A 26,200-nucleotide genomic window follows, 5' to 3' on the forward strand; every position below is an offset into this window, starting at 1 on the left:
ATAGAATATCGTATAAACTGATTATACCTGAAACTCTTTTAAGGTGTAATGTATTTACAACTAAAAAAATTTACAGGCATCCAAACCCAAATGACTCCTAAGTGCACTCGCTCTAGCATGGTTTGGCTCATCTGAGTCAACTCGGACTTGACGGAACCCAGTCTGATTTGACACCATAGGTCACTCCTAACTTGGGCCAATCATAGCTATAAGACCAGACTAATAGGTCTAAGCTGCCGAGTCTTAAATCCATGTACTTGAGTACATGGTTTTAAAATCCAAAAACGAAAGCCAGCTAAACAACCCAGCAAATCATACTTCTTGATGGGAACCAAAATCTGACAGGACTCCTTTGTATATCCGAATCCAATCGAATCCGGATCCCGTAGATAACATAGTTCTTGATGGAAACTACAACCTGACACGACCCCTTTGGATATCCGAATCCCATTGGACCTGGATCCAGTACCTCATCTATGATATCAGAACCCAACAACAATCGATCGAATCCAATTACCCTAGTTGGGTCCAATACATGTACCACATTATCCATCTCAAACCTCACTCATCATCCATGGGTCCCATCTTCGGTCTCCACGGTGAGGTGCCAACAAATGGTGTGATTTGACCGTGACCTGCCTGCCCATGAGCCCATGAGTGTGACCTGGCTGCCACTCAGAACCAGCGATGTGGGTGCGACCCTGACTCTGGGGTCCACCTCGATGTATTCATTGTATATCCAAGCTGTTCATAAGTTTTGCCAGCTTATATAGGGCATCGTCTAAAAAATGAAGCTGGTACAAATTTCAGGTGTACCACACCACATCAAACAATATTATTAACAATTAAAAACCTTTTATAGGCTACAAAAGTTTTGAATGAAGTTGATATTTTTTTTTACCCTTTCATCCAGGTACTTTCATCGAGGTCTGTGTGACTTTTTCACCTGGTTGGATGATTACCAAACATTGCAATGGACCATAGGAAGTTTTAATAATTGGCATTCAACGACCACTGTTTAGTGTGGTGTGGTCCACCTGAAATTTGTATTGACTTCATTTTTTGGGTCCATGTTCTAAATTAATCTGGCAAAACTGATGGACGACATGGATATATAATGCATACATCAAGGTGCACGGGCCCTACAGTCAGGGTTCCACCCACATCATTGATTCCAGGGTCGCAGCCAAGCGGTGATCGTGTCCCATGCCTGACTTTATCGCTAGCTAAGGGCACACTCGGTTGCACCAAATATCATTACATTATATTTTGGTGCAACTAAACCTAGCTACTCCAAGCAATTAGGCCTAGTTCCAATGTAATCTGCTGACCAAGTACCCAGCTCAATCGTGTTTAAGTTGGGCCAGGCCAAGCTATCCTGTTCGAACTTTATGTATGTTCAAGGGCATGCTAGCCCACCTCTAATAAGCATCAAAGATCTTCTATTCAACCAGGTATGTTGGAAAAAATAAATAATCATCATCAAAGTATCCAAATATCATAAGAGATTAGACTCTCTAAACATGATTAAATTCTCTTCAAATATGATAAACTACACCCAAATATTCAATGCTTCGAGCCACTTACTAACGTTCAAACATCAAAGTAGAGAAAGATAAGTGAGAGAAAAAAGAAATATCTTGAATAATTTAGCTGAACATCATCAAAAATACCCAATGGAATTACAGTGATTCCAATTGCAATTTTAAGATCTACGACCATCCGGCCACATAGTCAAGAACATAAACAAGTGCAAGTGATGATGGGTACAGCGCATAAGCCGCTACAGATGTCCAAAGTGGGAATTCGGTCCGGAAGCTGGCGAAGAGGCCCACTACAATGCATACGATGAGGCTGATCAGCACTTCGGCCGAGAAAGTCCACGTCAATCCCCGTATGTAAACAAGGGCTAAAAAGACAGCCAGGCAAAGAGTATTCTTCATTGTCACCGCACCATAGATCTGCAGCATCAACTCCAAAGGTTAGGGACATGTTTGGAAGTGCAGGTAGATTGGATTGAAAACATCGATACGGTGTCCTTTCAAGGCCAACTCGAAAATTTACGGCAATTTAGCCAAACACTCTAAAGACCAATCGGGACACTAACCTCAGAGAATGTTAGGGAAGATGATCTTTGTGTCTTCCGGCTAGCAAAACTGATTGCTGAGACAGCCTCGCTAGTGTTGCTAACCAGCGGCAACAAGAGGAATGCAATGAAGAAAGAAGGTATGCTTGTGGCAGTGGAAAAATCATCGACAGCATGTACAAGTGGTTCTGCAAATGCTGCAGCAATAACAGTCCCCAGCAGCAATAATAACACTGCTCTGAAACAAATCCATCCTGAATTATTGACGGACTCTACAACCTCATCGCTTTGATCGACCAGCTTATCATGCTCTTCCTTCGTTTTCTGCATTCACATCTCCAACATCTCAGGTTGATCTCTCAGCTTGTGCCAGTGAGGACCATCATTGGGTGATCCAGACTGTGATCTAATGGGCCCCACTGTTGATGGACTAGTCCCAGCAGATCAGCTAGCAGTCTGGATGGCTCAATCATGGGTCACACCTGTTATGTTGAATTCATGACATTAAGAAACTTACAATGTGAAAGTCATGTAGGAAGTTTTGCATTGGAGTCTGTGAATTAGGCATGGCCCGCTGAGCCTCATCAAGCCATTTTGATATTCCTTTAAGGAACTCATCCTCACTGAGATGCCCATCACCCGATACATCGAATTCGTCCATTATTTTCTTCACAGCATCGTCCATGTCCAAATCGATCACTTCAAGTTGGATTCCAATGATCAGCGCCCTTAATTCTGAAGCCGATAAAAGTCCATTTGAGTCCTGATCTATTCCATGAAATATTCTGCAATTCAATGCAGGAAAGATTGGTCAGATTCACCAGCGACCCAAATCCAAGCCCGTCCCAGCCAGCTGGTTGCAGTATCAGACTCTGGCTAAGCTGGGCTAGTCCTAGTACTGTCCAAATACTCATCCAATAGTGTTCCATAAGTTCTGCTGGAGGTTGAAACTGGTATGTTGTTCTTCTTGGATCATTCTCAGTCAATATGTTCAACTTGGTTAGAATCATAGTTGGAAAGCCCGAAAAATAGAATTGATGTTCGAACAGATCAAAGACCTGACCCAACTAGACTTGATTTAAAAAAAAAAATAGAATTAAAAATACTATGTAAGCAAATAGGAGTAAAAAATAGTTAAAACCATGTATTATCAATTTAAAATAAAAGAACCATCATGAAATTATTGGTTGTTACTCTGGTTAGGAGTGTCTCTTCATATGGAGAAGGTTGTGAGTTCGTTTCCCAGCACTTTCATTAGGGCCCTGATTTTTGAACTGTTTGGGCTTGGCCCATTGATAAGAGCATGGCAAGACTTACTTCCTTAAGACAGTAAAGTCATGTTGACCGTCTTCTATGAGGAGCTTGTCAAGCCCATCACTTTGGAAATGTCTTAAAATTCCTGATATTACATGGGTGTGCTTTACATATGCTAGTCTTCTCCTTTGAATCCATGGTTGAAAGACCTGCACCATATCCAATATGGAGATATGTCAGTATCAACGCATTTTCTGGACCGTCCAAACCGTAGGCATCATTGTGGATGGACCATTGATCAAATGTCAGAATGATTAGACGATCTCAACCATCCGATTTTGTCCGTTTGATTGGCAGATGCGTGATTGGAATTGACCCACCACAGTAATACCCATAAATTGGATGGTCCAGATTGGTCCTGATGTGTGCCACGTGGTGGACAAGTGTAGCACAGCCCAATAGGATACCTGATAGAGGCAATATGAAAGTAGTAGGATAACAGAAGCAATGAGAGAATTCAAGATGGCTGTGCCGCTTTCACAAGGCATGTTGAAAACGTTTGGTAGCTGAATGATGATAAAAGGGAGCACAGATAGGACCATTATCTTCGCAGCATGGTTTGTCCACACATCAGTAGTGACCCCACACCCTGCAAAGATGGATGGTTGTGAGATGGTCAGTGGAACTTGATTGTGGATGGGAATAGGATTCCTCCGACAATCAAACCCATGGATGGTGTGAGATGTTTGGTACACAGTCATTTGCATTGATGAGAAATCACGATTAATAGAATAACCATAAGAATAAATTACAATTACGGTGAGTAAGAGACCAGTTAATCTAGATGGTTTTCTTTCCAGAGGTTCAGTTGAAGTTGAAGGCTCAGATTGGCCGACAATGATGCAAGTGCCCCACAGTAACGTCAGGAGGACGACAGTCGACCCAGCAAGCAAGCCCATCCCAATCAAGACCTGATGCTGAGCAGCTTCTTTACTTCCTGAAAGTCCAGACACTGGAAAAACATGTACAAACCAGATTAGATGAAATTCTTTAGGGCCTGTTTGGATAGTGTTGAAGTTGCAACCCAAAACCCATTTCCCAGCAGTTGCTTGTGACTAATCATCTTCCAATGCACAGCAACACTTCTCATGGAGCTGTTTTGGAAGATGAAATGCTTTGGGTATTTTCCAGAAACATAAAATATTGGAAGCTCCTAGTAAGGGTATACTAGTCATTTCACAGTTGATGCAAATGCCTATAAAAGGCACTTGTGTATCCTGATGATGTAAGCAAGTGTGAAGTTTGCAGCAGCAGTAAAACAGATATTTATTTATTAATTATTATTATTATTATTATTTTTAATTTTTTAAAGAAAAAGGTAATATTTTGGTCTCTTCTCTCTTCTAAAGAGTAGGTTCTTTTTTCTAAGTTGTGTTAAGGCTTTGTAAGGTCAATATTTCTATTCTTTTGCAGCAAAACAAATTTGGCTTGTACAACCAATAAACTGGTATCAGAGCTAAGTGTTTTTTTTTTTTTTTTCCTAGAAGAAGTTGTTAGCAAGTTTTTTTCAGCAAGAAAAAAAAAAAAAAAAAAAAACCAGATTTCAGTAGTTTTTTCAGCTAAGAAAAAAAGCTGTTAAAAAAAATAAATCAGTATTCAATTCCATCCCTCTCTCCCTTCATTTAAAAAAAAAATAATAATAAAAATCAGCCATTCCTTCTTTTAAAAATTATAAAAAGATGGCCAACATAATTCAACCGCAGGTTCCTAAGTTGTCAAAGGACAACTATGAAAATTGGTTCATCTAAATGAAGGCATTGTTCGGGTTGCAAGAACTATCGGAGATCGTCACCGATGGGTATGTAGAACTCACTATGGAGGAAGAAGCCGCCTTCACCAACGAAGAAAAAACCATGCTAAAAAATCAAAGGAAGAGAGACAACAAGACTTTGTTACTCCTCTATCAAGGGTTGGATGAATCAACCTTTGAGAAGATTGCTGAAGCAACATCAAGTAAGCAAGCTTGAGATATCCTTAGTATCATCTTCAAAGGTGTTGATCGAATGAAGCTGGTTCGCTTACAATCTCTTAGAGCTGAGTTCGAAGCGGCGCACATGAAGGAAGGTGAAAGTATCTTTGATTACTTCTCACGTCTACTTGTTATTATTAACAATTTAAAAAGAAATGGTGAAAAAGTTGAAGACATACATGTCATGGAAAAAGCACTGCGATCTCTCACAACAAAGAGCACGTGGCTGTAGCGATTGAAGAATTAGAGGACTTCGAAAAACTGTCCATTGAAGAGTTGATGGGATCATTGCAAGTACATGAGTAACGAATGCAAAAGAATGCAGGAACGATGCTTGAACATGCCTTAGAGTCTAAGCTGACTTTAAATGAACAAAGAGGTAACCATACACATCGTGAGAGCTGTGACACTAGCAATCATGCAAAAGGAAGAGGGCATGGATATAATCCAAGCAATCCACAAAATCAACAAAAATTTACTAATTTTCGTGGTAGAGGAAATGGTAAAGGCCGATCCGTATGCGGTCGCGAAAATATAAGAAATATTCAATGCTAAAATTGCATCAAATTTGGCCATTATGCCTCGGATTGTTGGAGCAAGCTGGTGGATCATGATGAATGATTCAACTATGCTGAAGCATCGAGTCATGACCATGAAGACTCTACAGTACTCCTTGCACAAGAGAATAAGTTGTGATCAACCAGATGTATGGTATCTTGACGCATGTGCAAGCAATCACATGTGGGGGAACAAAAGCCCATTTGAGGAACTCACAGAAGGAGTTCATGATGATGTGATATTCAGTGACTCGTCAAAGACGTTGGTGAAAGGTAAAGGCAAAATCAAGATTTTTCAGAGGAATGGTGTTCCAAACTACATCTCCAATGTATACTACGTGTCCAACATAAAAAGTAATCTACTGAATTTCGGACAACTCTTTGAAAAAGGGTATGTCATACACATGGAGAATTCTTCTCTTTCCATAAGAGATATGTATGGATGTTTGATTGTGAAAGTCGAGATGGTGAAGAATTGTATGTTTTTGCTCTATATAAACCCAATGCTCGAGAAATATTTTTATGGAAAAGCAAAGAATGATTCTTGGATGTAGCATCTTCGCTTTGACCATCTAAATTTCAGTGGCTTAAAACTTTTATCATTATCAATCATGGTACATGGCTTGCCTACCATTAAAGCTCAAGAATAAGTGTGTGAGGCGTGTACACTTGAAAAATAACAAAGGAACTCCTTTTCGAGTGAAGTATCCCGAAGAGCAAGAGAATCATTGCAGTTGGTTCACACCAATATCTATGGACCATTGGAGCCAATCTCTCTTGAAGGTAATAAATACTTTATTACCTTCATTGACGATTTCAGTACAAAATTGTGGGTGTATGTAATGAAAGAGAAGTCTGCCACTTTTACTATTTTTTAAAATTTTAAGGCTCTTGTTAAAAAAGAAAGTGTTCTTAAAATCAAAACCTTTACATCTGACAGAGGTTGGGAGTACACCTCAAATGTTTTTCAAGAATATTGCAGTGAACATGACATTAAGCAATAACATACTGCAACGTACACGCCACAACAAAATGGAATTGTGGAACGGAAGAACTGCACCATCCTCGATATGACGAGAACTATACTGAAGGAGAAAAGTCTGCTAAAGAATTTCTAGGCAGATGCAGTTGTATATACTGCCTATCACTCAATATTTGTCCGACCAAGAGTATTAGGTTCATAACACCACAAGAGGTATGGAGCGGCTACAAGCCGAGCATGGCGCACCTTAAGATCTTTGGGTGTGTTGCCAAACCTCAAGTTCCAGAAACGAGAAGAAAAAAGCTTAATGATCATGGCGAGAAGTGCATCTTCATCGACTACAATAAATAATCGAATGCATACAAGCTTTACAACCTACTAACTAACAAGGTGGTGGTAAGTAGAGATGTGGTGTTCTGCGAGGAAGAAGCCTGAAAGTGGAACCAGGATGATTCAGCTAAAGAATTTCAGGTTGAGGTTGAAGAATACGAAGAAGAGAGACATGTGAATCAGGAGCAGACACTCACATCACCCCATTCGGATCACAGAAGTTCAGGAGTACATTGCATCTTTCCTAGAAGTACTTCATCAAATCAGAATTCAGTCAGCACATCTTCATCCACTTCTCCTTCACCCTTGGCTCCTATCAAAATGAGAAGCGTCAATGGGATCTACGCAGAAACTGAAGAAGTGAATTTACTATGCTTATATGCGAACCATGAGCCTCTTACATTCGAGGAGGTCGTAAATGAAGAATGTTGGAGAAAGGTTATGGAAGAAGAGATTTATGCCATCGAAAAGAATCACACATGGGAGTTGATCTCACTCCTTAAAGGGTAGATAACCATTGGTCTCAAATAAATGTATAAAATCAAGTGAAATGCCGATGGTAAAATCGAACGATATAAGGCAAGGCTCATAGCAAAGGGCTATAAATAGACATATGGGGTAGACTAAGAAGAAGTTTTCACCCTAGTTGCTCTCCTATCAACTGGATGTGAAATCCACATTCTTAAATAGAGTACTCGAAGAAGAAGTGTATGTTGACTAGCCCAAAGGCTTTGTCATGCAAGGGGAGAAACATAATGTGTATCGGCCAAAGAAAGCCTTGTATGGGTTGAAGTAAGCTCCTCATGCTTGGAATGCACGAATCGACGGTTATCTTCAAGAGAATGGTTTCGTCCAATGTCCGTATGAGCATGCCGTGTACATAAAGAAGAATACCCATGGCGATATGCTTATAGCTTGTTTGTATGTTGATGATTTGTTATTCATAGGAAACCGTCAGGCGATGTTTGAAGAATTCGAGTAGACTATGTTCAATGAGTGTGAGATGACCGATGGTGGATTGATGTCCTTCTTCTTGCGCATCTATATATCATAGAAGAAGTACGCAAAAGAACTTCTTGAAAAGTTTGGGATAGCTAACTGTAAAGCTGTGAATATACCTGTTGCAACAGGACTGAAGCTCACAAAAGACGGCGAATGAAGAAATGTTGACTTAACTTTATTCAAGAGCCTAATCGAAAGCCTAAGGTACCTTACAATCACTAGGCCAGATATATTCTATAATGTTGACCTTCTAAACCGGTATATGGAAACGCCAAAAGAGTCACACTGGCTAGTTGCGAAAAGAATTTTGAGGTATATTAAAGGGACTATTGAATTCGGTCTCTTTTATCCATACGATGATGAGACAATTATGTATGGATACTCTGATAGTGATGGAATGCTAACTAAGATGAAAGAAAGAGTACCACAGGCTATGCTTTCTATCTTGGATTGACAACATTCACATGGAACTCAAAGAAGCAGAGTACAATAGCGCTGTCCACATGTGAAGCCGAGTATGTAGCAGCTTCGTCCACTGTATGTGAGGCGATATGACTAAGAATATGCTAAAGTAGTTGAAGCATTCGCAAGAAGAATGCACTGTCATATATGTGTACAACAAGTCGGCAATTGAGCTTGCCAAAAATCCAATGCAGCATGGGAGGAGCAAGTGCATTGATACAAGGTATCGTTTCCTGAGAGATTAAGTGAAGCAAAAATCATTGAAGCTAGAATATTATCATACCATTGAACAAGTGGTGGACATCTTCACCAAAGCATTGCCGACTGATATATCCAAGAAACTGAGATCAATGCTTGGAATGAAACTTATTTCGGTTTGAAGGGGAGTGTTGAAGTTGCAACGCAAAACCCATTTCTCAGCAATTGCATGTGACTGTTCATCTTCCAATGCACATCAACACTTCCCATGGAGCTGTTTTGAAAGATGAAATGCTTTGTGTATTTACTAGAAACATTAAATATTGGAAACCCCTAGTAAGGGTATAGTAGTCATTTTACAATTGATGCAAATGCCTATAAAATGGCACTTGTGTATCCGGTTGATGTAAGAAGCAATTGTGCAGTAAAAAAAAAAAAAAAAACAGCAGCAAGTGAAGAAGCAAGTGTGAAGTTTGCAGCAGCAGTAGTAAAACAATTATTATTATTATTTAAGAAAAAGGTTATATTTTGGTCTCTTCTCTCTTCTAAGGAATCAGTTTTTTATTTTTTGTTTTTGTTGTTTCCTAAGTTGTGCTAAGAATTTAGAAAGTTGATATTTCTGTTCTTTTGAAGCAAAACAAATCTAGCTTATACAGTCAACAGATAGAGGGAATCCAATAAGTGAAAATGAATTCAAAATGAAATTCTCAGGAAATGAAACACTGCGGAATCCAACTTTAATCTAGGTACCATAGTTGACTATCATTTTACATTTTTATCATTTTCTCAGTTACGTTATTATTATTATTATTATTATCAGTTACATTATTATTATTATTATTATTATTATTATTATTATTATAAAAATAATAAGAATGGGAATACCAATGCACATGCATCGTAATTTTAAAATTCAATAATTGAGTCTAATGCTCAACCAGGACAACTTGATTTGAGAAGATTTCAAACCCGAGTCACTAACAAACTTGGTGGCAAGTGAAACTCGGTCTGGATTGACAAGACTTGCTGAGTTAGTTTGATTAGGATTACCTAATTGGTGGTGTTTTGAAATATGGACCAAGCATGGTAAGATCACCCGGTGACTAGTCAAGATCTCTTCCTCCGATGCCACTTTGATGCAGGACAACTAATCACTTCTTCTAAAAACTCGAATTGATAGAGCATGTCGAATTAATCCATTTATCTTAGAGCCTAGGCCTCACATTGCATGGGTTATGACCTTGGCGAAACCCTCCTCATGGGCCCTACATCACATGGGTACCGTCTCACATAAGCCACTCACCTCATACGGGTGGGGCTTGCCTCACATGGGCCGCCCACCTTGAACATGTCCCCACATCCCACAGGCTACCCCACTCGAACCCGGTATGAAAATACCCCTGCATTAAGTTGACTCAATAAAAATTCAAGTTTAATTACTGTATAACTCAGTTATCAGGAAACTGGGTCTCAAATCGCCATGACTTGCGACTTGCAACCCAACTAAATTGGTTAGAATGATTTATGAGAATAATACTTGGGTACAATGTTGGTAAAATCCTACTATTTACACGATATACCGGGTATACAATTTATAAAGTGCCCAAGTATCAAAGACATACACCAAAGTAACTAATGATTCCCCATAATTTAATGGGTTTTTTAAGCATGATATAATGATATAGAAAATGATATTGGACCGTTCAACCTTTACCTACAAAGAAAGACTCCTGTAACCATCAAAAAGAAAAGGGGACTATTGTAAATGGACTTAATTTAAAAAGCAGGTCTGACACACTAGTCCATCTATACCGTCCAGCTGGCATATAATAGCACCCGAATTATATTAGTATAACATCCAACCCATGCAAAAGGTTTGTCTTACCATGTAGAAAATTTGTAGCAAAACAACGGAAAATCGCCAATCCAGTCAAAAGAAGATAAGTTGCCCACCTGGCGGGTGGATTAGTTCAACACTTCCGTTGCGATTCATAGTGGGACCAACAATTTGGATGGCTTGGATATCACATAGACATAAGATATAGATAATTATGCACTAGTTGGACCACAAAATTAAAATAGTCTAATGTCATACCTTAATTTAATTGTTAAACACCATGCTGAGTCAGAGGCTCGATTTTGTCCTAAAGTTGAACCAACCCTGCTCGACTGAATTGAGGTTTCGAGTTTTAGGAGAGGGGTTCGGAGAATGCGGGCCACATCACAGCCACCTTCGGGTCTAAGTAGTGTGATTTTCGAAACATAGGTCATCTAAAACTACGGTCCCCTGAATGGACGACTTGGATTGACTGGTCATCCTATACTTTTGCTGTAGACAGATGCGTCCACCTCACTCTTGAGTCTTCTTGCTGCACTCTCTCATCTCCCAAATGAAGAGTTCGTTTTCCCTCTCTAGCCTTCCAGTGGGGCCCACACATCTGGTCCTATGATTTCTTGAGTCTTCTTGCTGCACTCTCTCATCTCCCAAATGAAGAGTTCGTTTTCCCTCTCTAGCCTTCCAGTGGGGCCCACACATCTGGTCCTATGATTTGAACCGTTCATATTCTGTAGACTACCATAAAAAAGTTACTGTGGCATAATCAGGCTTTAGAGATTGGGTTTTAGGGTTTGAAATTGTAACAATCATCTCTTCAGCATAAGTTGCTTTCTATAGCTCGCATTAGATCCCACGACATGGAAAGTTTCAATTACTAAAGCACTCAGCATGTAGGCCCCACGGCCGAGCTTCTTTTTGCTTCTGGCAGATGCTTCAGAGCAATGCACAGGCAATGGGAAAACATACATTTTCGGCTTTTCATCTTGTTTGGCCCAACTGATGAGTGGACGATCCTAATTTTAATCCCATGGCCCACCTGATGAATGGACCATCCTTATTTTAATCCTATGTAGACCCATCTATCTCTCTCTGTTTATTTTATTAATTTTTTATTTTTTTGTGTGTTGGAATGCTCAAAAAAAAAAAAAAAAAAAAAAAAAAGGTGGTAACATGTCCCAATGATCCATCATCAGGATCGTACAGACAGGTGTCCGGGCGCGAATGTATGGAAGAAAAGTGTAACGGGACAAATGATCTTAACCATCCAGAAAGGTACTGGCAACGGTCACATTTGACAGAAAATGGCCCACCAATTGGTTGGTGGGATTCCTCACTCTGCAATTTTCCAACAGTGGACCATCTATAGTGGGACCCACCTAGCAAGCGATCTAATAAAAATACTCTTGTGATCCTTAATTACATGGGCACATGTAAACGGTGGAGATTGCTGGTTAGTTGAGAGAGAGAGAGAGAGAGAGAGTTTTGACCAACAACGAGTATTGCATCAGGAAGAGCGCCAAGGACGGGGAGGAAGAGACCGCCGACGAGCCCAGGGCCGAGGACTTCAAGAAGAAGCTCGCAACCGGTTGAGATGTAATTAGCGGCGATGTGCATCAAGTAACCATAGACGACCACCAGAAATATGTTGCCTATTACAGTGCTCGAGCATGGCATGAACCCATACGTCTGATCGCATGATGCTATCGACGTTGGTTGTTCCAGATCCATATATGGAGTTCGAGGAAGGAAGTGGATTCCGTCGGAGACTAGATCGCCTGACACCTCCGTCACCAAACGACTGTGGCCACAGCTAGAAAGGAGGAGGATGATGAAAGAGATTGAAAACATAGCTCTACCCATTTTCCTTCTTCTTAGACAGGCTAAAGTGTCTTGAAAAGATTAGGATGTAAAGCATATTTATAGAAAACTATCGTACCAAATGCCAAACAATCCATTTGGTCCACCAAACATGATTTTACTTGTTCTCGTGTTCTCCGTAGTAAATTTTTTATCCCAAACATGGGATTGGATGGCTACAATACCATGAAATTTCAGACAAGTAATCATTGTGAAGTAATAATGTTAATCTCATCTAATACAATTCAATACCGTCATGGTAAAATAATGATGTTAATGCCATCTAAAACAATTCAATACCATTCAATTCCACGGACCAAACAAGGCCGGGCTCATTACCTGGTTTGGCTTAGTGTTCGGTGATCTATGGGCCTACTATAATGTATGTGTTTCATCTATGCCATCCATCCAATTTTCCAGATCATTTTATGTCTTGATGCCAAAAAATGAGGGGAATCTAAATCTCAGGTGAACCACACTACAGGAAAACAATAGTGATTGAATGTCTACCTTTAAAAACCTCCTACAGCCCACTGTAACGTTTAGTTGAAATCCAACCAGTTGATCATATCACACAGATGAAGAGAAATTTTTTTTATCAACTTGATCCAAAACTTTTGCTCCTCAATAAGTTTTTAATGGTGGGTATTCCATCAACACTATTTTGTTTGATGTGATCCAACTAAGATTTAGATATAACTCACATTTACAATCATAAAATAAAATTATATTAAAAAATGGATGGACTGCGTGAATTAAACATATAACTCACTTTTGCAATCATAAAATAAAATTACCTAAAAAAATGTTTTCAATGGCCATTGGCTAGTGGTAGTGACGTAGTGTCAGTAGCCATCTTTCCTGAGCCCGTATCTACCGTAGGCATCCCGGGGAAGCGGATTAGCTGGTGTCGCACACAGGACGCGGATTTCCTGCCAAAGTTCCTGCAATGGGAACCCAGGTGGGGCCCACTGTCATGTTTGTGAGAAATCATCACCGTCCATCAGTTATGTGAGTTCATTTTAGCATATGTTGCCCAAAATGAACAATAGCTAAAGCTCAAGTGATCTGTACTAAAGGAAAATGTGGTTATGAAAATTCCTACTATTGAAACCTTCTTAGGTTCAACAGTGATGTTTAGATGCCATCTATACCCCTAATAACGCCATTCCTATTGGGATGAACTGAAAACAAAAATATTAACATGAATCAAAACTTCCGTGGCCCCACAAATATTTCAACAGTGGAAGTCTAATTATCAAGCTTTCGACTCACTTAAGCTTTGGACACGGTTCATTTTTGACAATATGTTCTAAAATGAACCCATAAAATGGATGGGCGGGAAAGTTTTTTCACAGTGGGCCCCACCTGGTTTCCCAGCGCTCGAACTTCTGCGAAAGGCTTTCGCTGGAAACCCGCGTCCCATCAGACACCACTTACGTGGCTGATATGTAGACGTCACTGAGTTCCGTGGATCTCATTAAATGGTATGTGTTATATGCAAACTGTTCGGCATCTTGGCGTACTCGTCCTTGGCAAAAGATAAGATAAATCCAAATATCAAAGTATGAACACCGGCAAAAAGCAGTGGGGACCATTGAAACCTTTTTGGTCGTTACCTAAGTTTTAGGTCTACCTGTTATTTGCTTTTCTTTTTCATCGAGGCCCTTGTGACCTTGTGAATAAATTGAATAAAAAATAAACATTATGGTGGCCTTACTTTGGATCTGTTTAATTTTTATTAGCTCGACAAATGGATTAACGGTTTGGATGTAATACATGCCTCATGGTGAGCCCGTAGAACTTGGTGATGTCAACACACCAGCAAGGTCTGTGGTGTGTGGTACACTAACCAATCCACTTCCACCTCAATGGTAAGCGGATTGGCTGGTGTACCGCATACCAGCTATGTGTGTACGTCCCACACTGCACGAGCGGTAAAAAGGAGATCAAAGGTATGTGGGCTTTAGAATGATGTGTTTATTATATCCATACCATCCATCCATTTAGCAAGAACATTTCAGTGCATGAGCCAAAAAATGATTCATATGAAAAGCTTAAGGGGACCACACCGCAAATAACAGTGGGGACAATGATTTCCACTGTTAAAGCATTTATAGGGCCCACCATGATGTTTATTTTCCATCAAATCTATTCATAAGGTCGCACGGACATACATTGATGAAGCAAAAAAACAAATATCAAATTAATTCAATACTTTTGTGACCCCATAAAGGTTTCGATGGTAGATGTTTGATCTCCCACTACTTTATAAAATGTTGTCCATTTGATCTTCCGAGCTATCTTATTTTTAGGCGAAAGCTGTATAATGATCTTGTCAGATGTATGGACGGTTTGGATATAACACATACCTTGTGGTGGGGCCCTTAGAACTTGGTGATGTCAACGGACCACCAATGTCCATGTTGTAGGTCCCACAATAAGGTATGCACTATATCTAAACCATCCATCCATTTGGTGAGATCGTTGTAAGGCTTGACCCCAAAAATTAAAAAGATCCAAAGATCAAGTGGACCACATTGCAAAAAGCAGTGGGGGATTTAACATCTACCATTGAAACCCTTTTGGGGGTCACAGAAGTTTTGGATTTAACCTTTTTTTTTTTTTTTTTTTAAAAGTCGCATATACTTTAGTCGACTGAATGTCCAGCTGGATTGGGTAGGCTTAAAGACTTGACCTAGTTATTAGTTAACTTGACTTAGATCAATGGTATTTGATATGTGTGGTTATGATCATTTAACAAAGATAGCTACAATCAATAATTTGATCCATCTATTGTTAGGGATAATCATAAGCTACATATGACTCTTAAAAATCGGCTTTGTTAGAGAATGCTTAGAAAAAAGATGGTCATGGAAAATGAGGAAAAATCAAAGATGTATTGATCATCTGATCTGTACAATTCTTGTATAATTAGCCTAAGAAATGTATTATGGACTTAATTGATACTTGAAATTGACCACTTTGAAAGGCATGGATGGGTCGATCGGCCCATAGGATGTGACGGTATATACATGGTCTTAAGGATTTTCATACAAGGCTAAAGATGATGGGGTCATGTCAAGTGCCCCTAGCTACCATGTGAGCGGAAAGAATTTAGTTACCACTTCGATCATACAGTTAAGATAGCTCTTGAACATTATCAACGGTTTAGATCATTGGATGGTAACTTTGATGGGTAATTGATATTTTATAGGTATTCATCTCTTCCTTTAATTATAAAGGGAGTCCTTGCAATCAGTTTTCTTATTTGAACTCACATTCAAAATTTTAACCTTTTCTTGAAATAAAAAGAAAATTTCTTCTTTTCTACATTGTGATGAGTCCACATCATCAATGACATTGTTAGTACTATTCCAATAAATGGGACGCGGAATGCAGCCTACCCCGCCGGTAATCCGTTCGGGCAGGGCTCTGTGAGGCCCACCGTGATGTAAGTATTTTATCCACACCGTTCATCGTTTTTCTAAGATCATTTTAAGGTATGATTCGAAAAGTGAGGCAGGTCCAGGGCTTAAGTGGACCACAAAGTGGGGATTGAACATCCACCATTAAAAACTTTTTGAGAGCTTGATAAGTTTCAGATCAAGCCGATATTTGTGTTTTCACTTCATCCAGGTCTACATGACCTTATGAATAGGTTGGATGGTAAAAAAACATCACGGTGGCCCTTAGAAAGGTTTCAACGGTAGGTGTCATTATCACTACAGCTTCCTTTGGTGTGGTCCACACTCCAGTGGACCTGCTTCATTTTTAGGATCGTATCTTAAAATGATTTGAGAAAATCGATGAATGGTGTGGATAAAACACTTACATCACGGTGGGCCCCATAGAACCCTGCCCGGACGGATTACCATTCGGGCAAAGGTAGGACGCAGTCGACATCCCAATAAATGCAGCGCGAGATGATGTGGTCCAATCAGATTGTAATAAACATGATTATTTGTTTGTGGCAAGCAGAGAATTCGACTCAAGAGAGGAATGCTAAGGGGGTGTTTGACACATGGTATTAGATGGGATTAGGTGGGATGGAATTGCATTTGGTCGGTGCCAATTCCACTCAATGTTTGGGAAGAATGAAAAAGGTTTGGAATTAGATTAGGTGGAATTGCATTGGGTCTTGTGCCAATTCCACTCAATGTTAGCAAGTTGTGTAGGTCCCACCATGATGTGTGGGCTATATCCACGCTGTCAACCCATTTTTCGAGATCATTTTAGAGCATGGGCCAAAAAATCAGGTAGATCTAAAGCTCAAGTGGACCCCACCATAGAAAGCAGCGGGGATTGAATACCGACCGTTGAAAACTTCTTTGGGGCCACATAAGTTTTGGATCTGCCTCATTTATAGGCCCATGCCATAAAATGGGGTTACAAAACAGATGAACAGTTTGGATATAACACATGTGTTATTCTCAATAGTTTCAAATGAGTACATCCATTCAATGTACCACCTAATTACAAACATAGCATGTAATTATGCTTATCCCATGGTAACAGGGACAATCCCTGCCATATGTAATAATTACATTTTTTTTTAATCCCATCCCACCTAATCCTTCCCAATACCATGCGCCAAACACCCCCTAAGTGAACTCGCTGGAGCATAGTTTTAAGAGTTCGGATGACTATTTTGGGACTCGGATCATCCGAGTCAGCTCAGACTTAGTCGGACTCAATCTGATTCAACACCACGGATCACTCCTAACTTGGACCGGTCATGACTCAGAGACCAGACTAGTAGCTAGGTCCAAGCTGCCTAGTCTTTAATACATGCGCTTGAGTACATGGTTTGAAAATCGGACAACTCAAGCCAACCCAGAAACCCCTCAAAACATAGTTTACTATGGGACCCCTTTGTATATCCTGTTGGAACTTTATGAATGATCAAGTGCAGGCCGACCCACTGAGTCAATGGTTCCCTTAAGCCTCAGCCCAAATCCAGCCCAAAGGGGGTCGAGTCCAAACGGTCTAGTTTCACTCTGATAAGCATCAAAGATCTTCTTCAAGCAGGTATGTTGGAAGACACGAATAATCATCATCAAAGTATCTAAATATCATAAGAGTTTAGACTCTAAACAGGATTAAATTCTCATCAAATATGATAAATACACCCAAATATTCGATTCTTCGAGCCACTTACTAATGTTCAAACTTCAAAGTAGAGAAAAATAAGTGGGAGAAAAAGGAAATATCTTGAATAATCTAGCTGAACAACATCAAAAATACCCAACGGAATTACAGTGATTCCAATTGCAATTTTAAGATCTATGACCACCCGGCCACATAGTCAAGAACATAAACAAGTGCCAGTGATGATGGGTACAGCGCGTAAGCTGCTACAGATGTCCAAAGTGGAAATTTGGTCCGGAAGCTGGCGAAGAGGCCCACTACGACACATACGATGAGGCTGATCAGCACTTCGGCCGAGAACGTCCATGTCAATCCCCGTATGTAGACAAGGGCTAAAAAGACAGCCAGGCAAAGAGTATTCTTCATTGTCACCGCACCATAGATCTGCAGCATCAACTCCAAAGGTTAGGGACATGTTTGGAAGTGCAGGTAGATTGGATTGAAAACATCGATACGGTGTCGTTTCAAGCCCAACTTGAAAATTTACGGCAATTTAGCCAAACACTCTAAAGACCAATCGGGACAGTACTAACCTCAGAGAATGTTAGGGAAGATGATCTTTGTGTCTTCCGGCTAGCAAAACTGATTGCTGAGACAGCCTCACTGGTGTTGCTAACCAGTGGCAACAAGAGGAATGCAATGAAGAAAGAAGGTATGGTTGTGGCAGTGGAAAAATCATCGACAGCATGCACAAGTGGTTCTGCAAATGCTGCAGCAATAACAGTCCCCAGCAGTAATAGTAACACCGCTCTGAAACAAATCCATCCTGAATTAGCGACGGACTCTACAACCTCATCGCTTTGATCGACCAGCTTATCATGCTCTTCCTTCGTTATCTGCATTCACATCTCCAACATCTCAGGTTGATCTCTCAGCTTGTGCCAGTGATGCCCATCATTGGGTGATCCAGACTGTGATCTGATGGGCCCCACTGTTGATGGACTAGTCCCAGCAGATCAGCAGTCTGGATGGCTCAATCATGGGCCACACCTGTTATGTTGAATTCATGACATTAACAAACTTACAATGTGAAAGTCATGTAGGAAGTTTTGCATTCGAGTCCGTGAATTAGGCACGGCCCGCTGAGCCTCCTCAAGCCATTTTGATATTCCTTTAAGGAACTCATCCTCACTGAGATGACCATCACCCGATACATCGAATTCGTCCATTATTTTCTTCACAGCATCGTCCATGTCCAAATCGATCACTTCAAGTTGGATTCCAATGATCAACGCCCTTAATTCCGAAGCTGATAAAAGTCCATTTGAGTCCTGATCTATTCCATGAAATATTCTGCAATTCAATGCAGGAAAGATTGGTCAGATTCACCAGCGACCCAACTCCAAGCCCATCACAGCCAGCTGGTTGCAGTATCAGACTCTGGCTAAGCTGGGCTAGTCCTAGTACTGTCCAAATACTCATCCAATAGTGTTCCATAAGTTCTGCTGGAGGTTGAAACTGGTATGCTGTTCTTCTTGGATCATTCTCAGTCAATATGTTCAACTTGGTTAGAATCATAGTTAGAAAACCCGAAAAATAGAATTGATGTTCGAACGGATCAAAGACCTGACCCGACTAGACTTGATTTTAAAAAATTAGAATTAAAAATACTACGTAAGCAAATAGGAGTAAAAAATAGTTAAAACTATGTATTATCAATTTAAAATAAAAGAACCATCATGAAATTACTCTGGTTAGGAGTGTCTCTTCATATGGTCATGGAGGTTGTGAGTTCGTTTCCCAGCACTTTCATTAGGGCCCTTATTTTTGAACTGTTTGGGCTTGGCCCATTGATAAGAGCATGAGAAGATCACTTACTTCCTTAAGACAGTAAAGTCAGGTTGACCGTCTTCTGTGAGGAGCTTGCCAAGCCCATCCCTTTGGAAATGTCTTAAAATTCCTGATATTACATGTGTGTGCTTTACATATGCTAGTCTTCTCCTTTGAATCCATGGTTGAAAGACCTGCACCATATCCAATATGGAGATATGTCAGTATCAACGCATTTTCTAGACCGTCCAAACCGTAGGCATCATTGTGGATGGACCATTGCTCAAATGTCAGAATGATTAGACGATCTCAACCATCCGATTTTGTCCATTTGATCGGTAGATGCGCGATTGGAATTGACCCACCACAGTAATACCCATAAATTGGATGGTCCAGATTGGTCCTGATGTGTGCCACGTGGTGGACAAGTGTAGCACGGATCAATAGGATACCTGATAGAGGCAGTAGGAAAGTAGTAAGATAACAGAAGCAATGAGAGAAATCAAGATGGCAGTGCCGCTTTCATAAGGCATGTTGAAAACGTTTGGTAGCTGGATGATGATAAAGGGAAGCACAGATAGGACCATTATCTTCGCAGCATGGCTTGTCCACACATCAGTAGTGACCCCACACCCTGCAAAGATGGATGGTTGTAAGATGGTTGGAGAACTTGATTGTGGATAGGAACATGATTCCTCCCACAATCAAACCCATGGATGGTGTGAGATGTTTGGTACACAGTCATTTGCATTGATGAGAAATCACAATTAATAGAATAACCATAAGAATAAATTACAATTACGGTGAGTAACAGACCAGTTAATCTAGATGGTTTTCTTTCTAGAGGTTCAGTTGAAGTTGAAGGCTCAGATTGGCCGACAATGATGCAAGTGCCCCACAGTAACGTCAGGAGGACGACGGTCGACCCCGCAAGCAAGCCCATCCCAATCAAGACCTGATGCTGAGCAGCTTCTTTACTTCCAGAAAGTCCAGACACTGGAAAAACATGTACAAACTAGATTAGATGAAATTTTTTAGGGCCTGTTTGGATAGAGAGAATCCATTATGTGGAAATGAATTCAAAATGGAAATTCTCAGGAAATGAACCACTGCAGAATCCAACTTTAATCTAGGTACCATAGTTGAGTATCATTTTACATTTTTATCATTTTCTCAGTTACATTATTATTATTATTATAAAAATAATAGGAATGGGATTACCAATGCACAGGCATCGTAATTTTAAAATTCGTTAATTGAGTCTGACGCTCAACCAGGACAAGTTGATTTGATAAGATTTCAAACCTGAGTCAAACACGGTGGCCAGTGAAACTTGGTATGGATTGACAAGACTTGCTGAGTTTGATTAGGATTACTTAATTAGTGGTGTTTTGAAATATGGACCAAGCATGGTAAGTCCACCCAGTGAGGAGTCGAAACCTCTCGCTCTGATATCATTTGGATGTAGGACAATTAACCACTTACTCTAAAAGCTTGAACTGATAAAGTATAATAAATTAATCCTTCGCATAGGTTAGGACTTCGCTGAACCCCCATCATGGGCCCCACATCACATAGGTACCGCTTCACATGAGCCACCCGCCTCACACTGGCTGCCCACCCTGAGTGTGTCCCTGTATCCCACAGACTACCCCACTCGAGCCAGATGTGAAAATGCCCCTACATTAAGTTGACTCAATAAATTTCAAGTTTAATCACTACACATATAACTCAGTTGTCCGGAAACTGGGTCTCAAATCGACATGACTTGCTAACTTGCAGCCCAACTAAGTAGGTTAGAATATAGCTTATGAGAATAATACTTGGGTACAATGTTGGTAAAATCCAACGATTTACCCGATATACCAGGCATACAATTTCTAAAGTGCCCGAGTATCAAGGGCATACACTAGGTAACAAATGATTCCCCATAATTTTATGGGTTTTTAAAGAATGATATTATGATATAGAAAATGATATTGGACAGTTCAACCTTTACTAAAAAAGAAAGACTCCTGTTACCTTCAAAGGAAAAGGGGCCTATTTTAAATGGACTTTTAAAAAGGAGGTCTGACACACTAGTCCATCTATACCGTCCAACTGGTGTATATAGAAAATGATATTGGACAGTTCAACCTTTACTAAAAAAGAAAGACTCCTGTTACCATCAAAGATAAAGGGGCCTATATATTTTAAATGAACTTTTAAATAGCAGGTCTGACACACTAGTCCATCTATACCGTCCAGCTGGTGTATAATAGCCAACACATTATATTACTATAACATCCAAATCCATCCAAAATATTGGTCTCACCATGTGGAACATATGTTGCAAAAGTCAGAAATATCCAGTTATAATGTTTCCCACACCATAGAAAATAATGGAAAATCGCCAATCTAGTCAAAAGAAGATAACTTGCCCACCTGATGGGTGGATTAGTTCAACCTTCCGTTGCGAGATATTGTTAGTGGGACCAACAATTTGGATGGATCGGATATCATATAGACATAAGACGTAGATAATTATGCACTAGTTGGACCACAAAATTAAAATAGCCTAATGTCATACCTTAATTTAATTATTAAACACCATGTTGAGTCAGCAAAAGATTCGATTTTGTCCTAAAGTTGACCCAACAAGGCCGGGCTGAGTTGAGGTTTCGGGTTTTAGGAGAGGGGTTTGGGTAGAATGTGGGCCACATCACAGCCACCTTCGAGTCTAAGTAGTGTGATTTTTGAAACATAGGTCATCTAAAACTACGGTCCCCTGGTTGGACGACTTGGATTGACTGGTCATCCTATACTTTTTCTGTAGAGAGATGCCTCTACCTCACTCTCTCTAATCTCCCAAATGAAGAGTACGTTTTCCCTCTCTAGCCTTCCAGTGGGCCCCACACATCTGGTTCTATGATTTGAACCGTTCATATTCTGTAGACTACAATAAAAAGTTACTGTGGCATAATCAGGCTTCAGATATTGGGTTTTAGGGTTTGAGATTGTGACAATCATCTCTACATCATAAGTTGCTTTCTATGGCCCGCATTAGATTCCACAGCATGGAAAGTTTCAATTTCCAAAGCACTCAGCATGCAGGCCCCACGGGGCCGAGCTTCTTTTTGCTTTTGGCAGGATGCTTCACAGCAATGCACAGATAATCGGAAAACATACATTTTCTGTTTTTCATCTTGTTTTGCCCACCTGATGAGTAGACCATCCTAATTTTAATCCCATGGCCCACCTGATGAATGGACCCACCTAATGAATAGCTTGGAATTCACACACTTACCATCTCTCTCTCTGTTTTTTTTTTTTCCTCGAATGCTCAAAAAAAAAAAAAAAAAAAAAAAAAGGGTGGGAACATGGCCCAATGATCCTTCATCAGGATCGTACAGAGAAGTGTCTGGTGCGAATGTACGGGAGAAAAGTCTAACGGGACAGATGATCTTAACCATCCAACATCTGACTTACCAATAGACAAAGGTACAAAATATGCCAACGGTCACATTTGATAGAAAATGGCCTACCAATTGTTTGGTGGGATTCCTCACTCTGCCCATATTTGCCAACAGTGGACCATCTACAGTGGGACCCACCTAGCAAAACGTTCTAGAAAAAAGACTCTTGTGATCCACACATGGCACATGTAAACGGTGGAGATTGCTGGGTGGTTTAGAGAGAGAGAGAGAGAGAGAGCTGACCAAGAACCAGTATAGCATCAGGAAGAGCGCCAAGGACGGGGAGGAAGAGGCCGCCAACCAGCCCAGGGCCGAGGACTTCAAGAAGAAGCTCGCAACCGGTTGAGATGTAATTAGCGGCGATGTACATCAAGTAACCATAGACGGCCACCAGAAATATGTTGCCTATTACAGTGCTCGAGCATGGCATGAATCCATACGTCTGATCGCATGCTGCCAGCGACGTTGGTTGTTCCAGATCCAGATATGGAGTTCGAGGAAGGAAGCGGATTCCGTCGGAGACTAGATCGCCTGACATCTCTGTCACCAAACGACTCTGGCCAAAGCTAGAAAGGAGGAGGATGATGAAAGAGATTGAAAACATAGCTCTACCCATTTCCCTTCTTCTTAGACTGGCTAGAGTGTCTTGAAAAGATAAGGATTGGAAAGCGGATTTATAGAAAACTAGGTACAGAATGCCAAACAAGAAATTTATTTTACACCTATGCTAATAAATATAATGTGGTTGGATGGTGTGGACAATTTTATCCTCGTGATTAGCTTCTTTTTTTGTCACACACCCCACACACTCACGCTGGTGGAATTTCACCACCTATGGATACTCTAGTACCACCCGAGCAAGAGTAAGGATCCAGCCTCGTGATTAGCTTGTTTGGAAACGGAAAATAAGAAATTTCTGAGGGCTTATCATGACATTTTTAGCTGTACTAAGGGCATTTATGGAATTAAAAAATATATCTCATTGTTACTTTAGTACCTTCAAATTCTTTCGGGGATTCTCGGTATTAACAGGTTTGGCTTAGTGGTCAGTGATCTTTGGGCCCACTGTAATGTATATGTTTCATCCATGCCATCCATCCATTTTTTCAGATCATTTGATGTGTTGATACAAAAAATGAGGGGAATCTAAATATCAGATGAACCACACCACAGGAAAACAGTAGTGATTGAATGCCCACTGTTAAAAATCTCCTACGGCCCACTGTAACGTTTAGTTGAAATCCAACCAGTTGATTAGATCATACAGATGAAGAGAAAAAAAAATTATCAACTTGATCCAAAACTTTTGCTCCCCACTAAGTTTTTAATGGTCAGTGTTCCATCAGCACTGTTTTCTGTGATGTGATCCACTTAAGATTTAGATATAGCCTGCTTTTGCAATCATAAAATAAAATTATCTATAAAATTGGTTGGACTGCTTGGATGAAACATATAGGTCATAATGAGGCCCACCAAGCACTGAGCACTGGCCATTGACTAATGGCAGTGTCAGTAGCCACCTCTCCTGTGTCCGTATCTACCGTAGGCATCCTCGGGAACCGGATTAGCTGGTGTAGCATACACCACTTACCTGGCTGATACGTTGACGTAACTAAGTTCGGTCTCATCGCGAGGAATGTGTTATATGCAAACTGTCCGTCCATTCGGGGAAGTCGTACTAATGCTTGAGGAAAAAATAAGATAGATCCAATAATGAAGTGGACCACACTGCAAAAAGGCAGTGGGGGACCAATGAAATCCTTTTGACAGACACAAAAGGTTTATATCAATATGATATTTCTTTTTCTTCTCCATCAAGGTTTGTGTAACCTTATGAATAGATTGATGAAAAATAAACATTATGATGAGCCCTACTTTAAATCTTACTTATTTTTTAGCTCACCGTGAAATCACTAATTCATATAACACATGCCTCATGGTGAGACACGTAGAACTTGGTGATGTTAATATACCAGTAAGGATGGTGGCGTGTGGTACATCGGCCAATCCACTTCCACTTCAATGGGAAGTGGGCAGATTGGCTGGTGTACCACACACCAGCCACGACCACCCACGCTCTTTGAGCTCTGTGTTGTATGAACAGATCAAAAGAGATCAAAGTTACATAGGCTCCACAATGATGTATTTATTATATCCACATTGGTCATCTATTTTTTGAGATTATTTTAAAGCATTAGATAAAAAATGAATCATATCCAAAGCTCAAATAGATCACACCAAGAAGAGTAGCAAGGATAAAGATTTTCACATTGAAATATTCATAGGGCCACCATAACATTTATTTTTCATTTTTGAGCTCATGCTCAATAATGATCTCCCCAAATGGCCAGACAATGTATATATAATAAGTACATTATTGTGGGCCCCACATAACTTTGATCTCCTTTTAACCATCCCTACGTTCTAGTGCCAAGGAGTTGAGGCACTCATACTACATGGCACGTACACACACCCCCAATACCAAAGGTTGGTGGTGTGTTGTACATCAATCCACTTCCACCTCAATGGCAGGGGAAGGATTAGCTATTTCCCTAATAACAACTCAGTGAGTGTTACCCCCAATCATGTGGGTCACACCTTGATGCATTTTTTCATCTATTTTTCCATCACATTTTAAGGTGACATTCCAAGCTTTAAGAAGATCGAAATCTCAAGTAGACTATATCATTAGAAACAATGATGAACAATCATTAATAAAAGCTTTTTGTGAGGCTACAAAAGTTTTTCACCAATTTGATCCCTACACTTAGGTTTTCCTGACGTTATCCACACTGTAGATAAGAAATAAACATTACAGAAACCTTACGACAAGCCTTTTCGAATTTTTAACAGTGAGGCATTCAATCACCACTCTTTCATGTGGCATGGTCCACCTGAGATTTGGATCTACTTAATTTTTGGAACCCCCTCCTTAGAAAGGGTTGGAGAGACATATAGATAGCATGAATATACAACACATCATCAAGATGGCCTTCATGGTAATGGTAACAGTAATAACCCAAATTTTTACATGTGGGCAAGACACACATGTACACTTCACATAAACAATTAAATCTTTAAATATATAATTCGGTCCTTAAGAAACAAAATTAGTCAGTTAGTTAAGTTGTAAAAACTCTCCTAATTGTAAAACACGTCACAGAATCGCTACCCACCATAGCATTAAAGTAACTCTTTTTGTAAAATCCTAAAATAAGTTTAAAATTTAC

General features: G+C 40.1%; 2 protein-coding genes across 3 annotated transcripts; both read right to left on the reverse strand.

Annotated features, from left to right (window-relative positions):
- Positions 1–1,620: 1,620 nt before the first annotated feature.
- LOC131237878 (sodium/calcium exchanger NCL1-like) lies at positions 1,621–12,638 on the reverse strand. The gene is made up of 7 exons (XM_058235925.1): positions 12,225–12,638; positions 4,173–4,352; positions 3,808–3,989; positions 3,404–3,549; positions 2,604–2,871; positions 2,108–2,410; positions 1,621–1,961 (listed from the first exon to the last, which is right to left on the reverse strand). Exons 1-7 carry the CDS (start codon positions 12,595–12,597, stop codon positions 1,713–1,715), a joined length of 1,701 nt encoding a protein of 566 aa, XP_058091908.1. The 5' UTR covers positions 12,598–12,638; the 3' UTR covers positions 1,621–1,712.
- Positions 12,639–17,652: 5,014 nt separating this feature from the next.
- Positions 17,653–23,666, reverse strand: LOC131237885 (sodium/calcium exchanger NCL1-like). 2 transcript variants are annotated; one of them, XM_058235936.1, is made up of 7 exons: positions 23,214–23,660; positions 20,332–20,511; positions 19,968–20,149; positions 19,564–19,709; positions 18,771–19,038; positions 18,279–18,581; positions 17,653–18,129 (listed from the first exon to the last, which is right to left on the reverse strand). In XM_058235936.1, the coding sequence occupies exons 1-7, from the start codon at positions 23,584–23,586 to the stop codon at positions 17,881–17,883; spliced, it is 1,701 nt and encodes a 566-aa protein (XP_058091919.1). In that variant the 5' UTR covers positions 23,587–23,660; the 3' UTR covers positions 17,653–17,880. The 2 variants fall into 2 exon arrangements, with proteins under 2 accessions (XP_058091919.1, XP_058091927.1); XM_058235944.1 differs by lacking the exon at positions 18,279–18,581 and having other exon boundaries at positions 23,214–23,666.
- Between the last annotated feature and the right edge of the window lie 2,534 nt (positions 23,667–26,200).

This window comes from Magnolia sinica, chromosome 1 (assembly GCF_029962835.1).
Source record: "Magnolia sinica isolate HGM2019 chromosome 1, MsV1, whole genome shotgun sequence".
Taxonomy (NCBI): domain Eukaryota; kingdom Viridiplantae; phylum Streptophyta; class Magnoliopsida; order Magnoliales; family Magnoliaceae; genus Magnolia; species Magnolia sinica.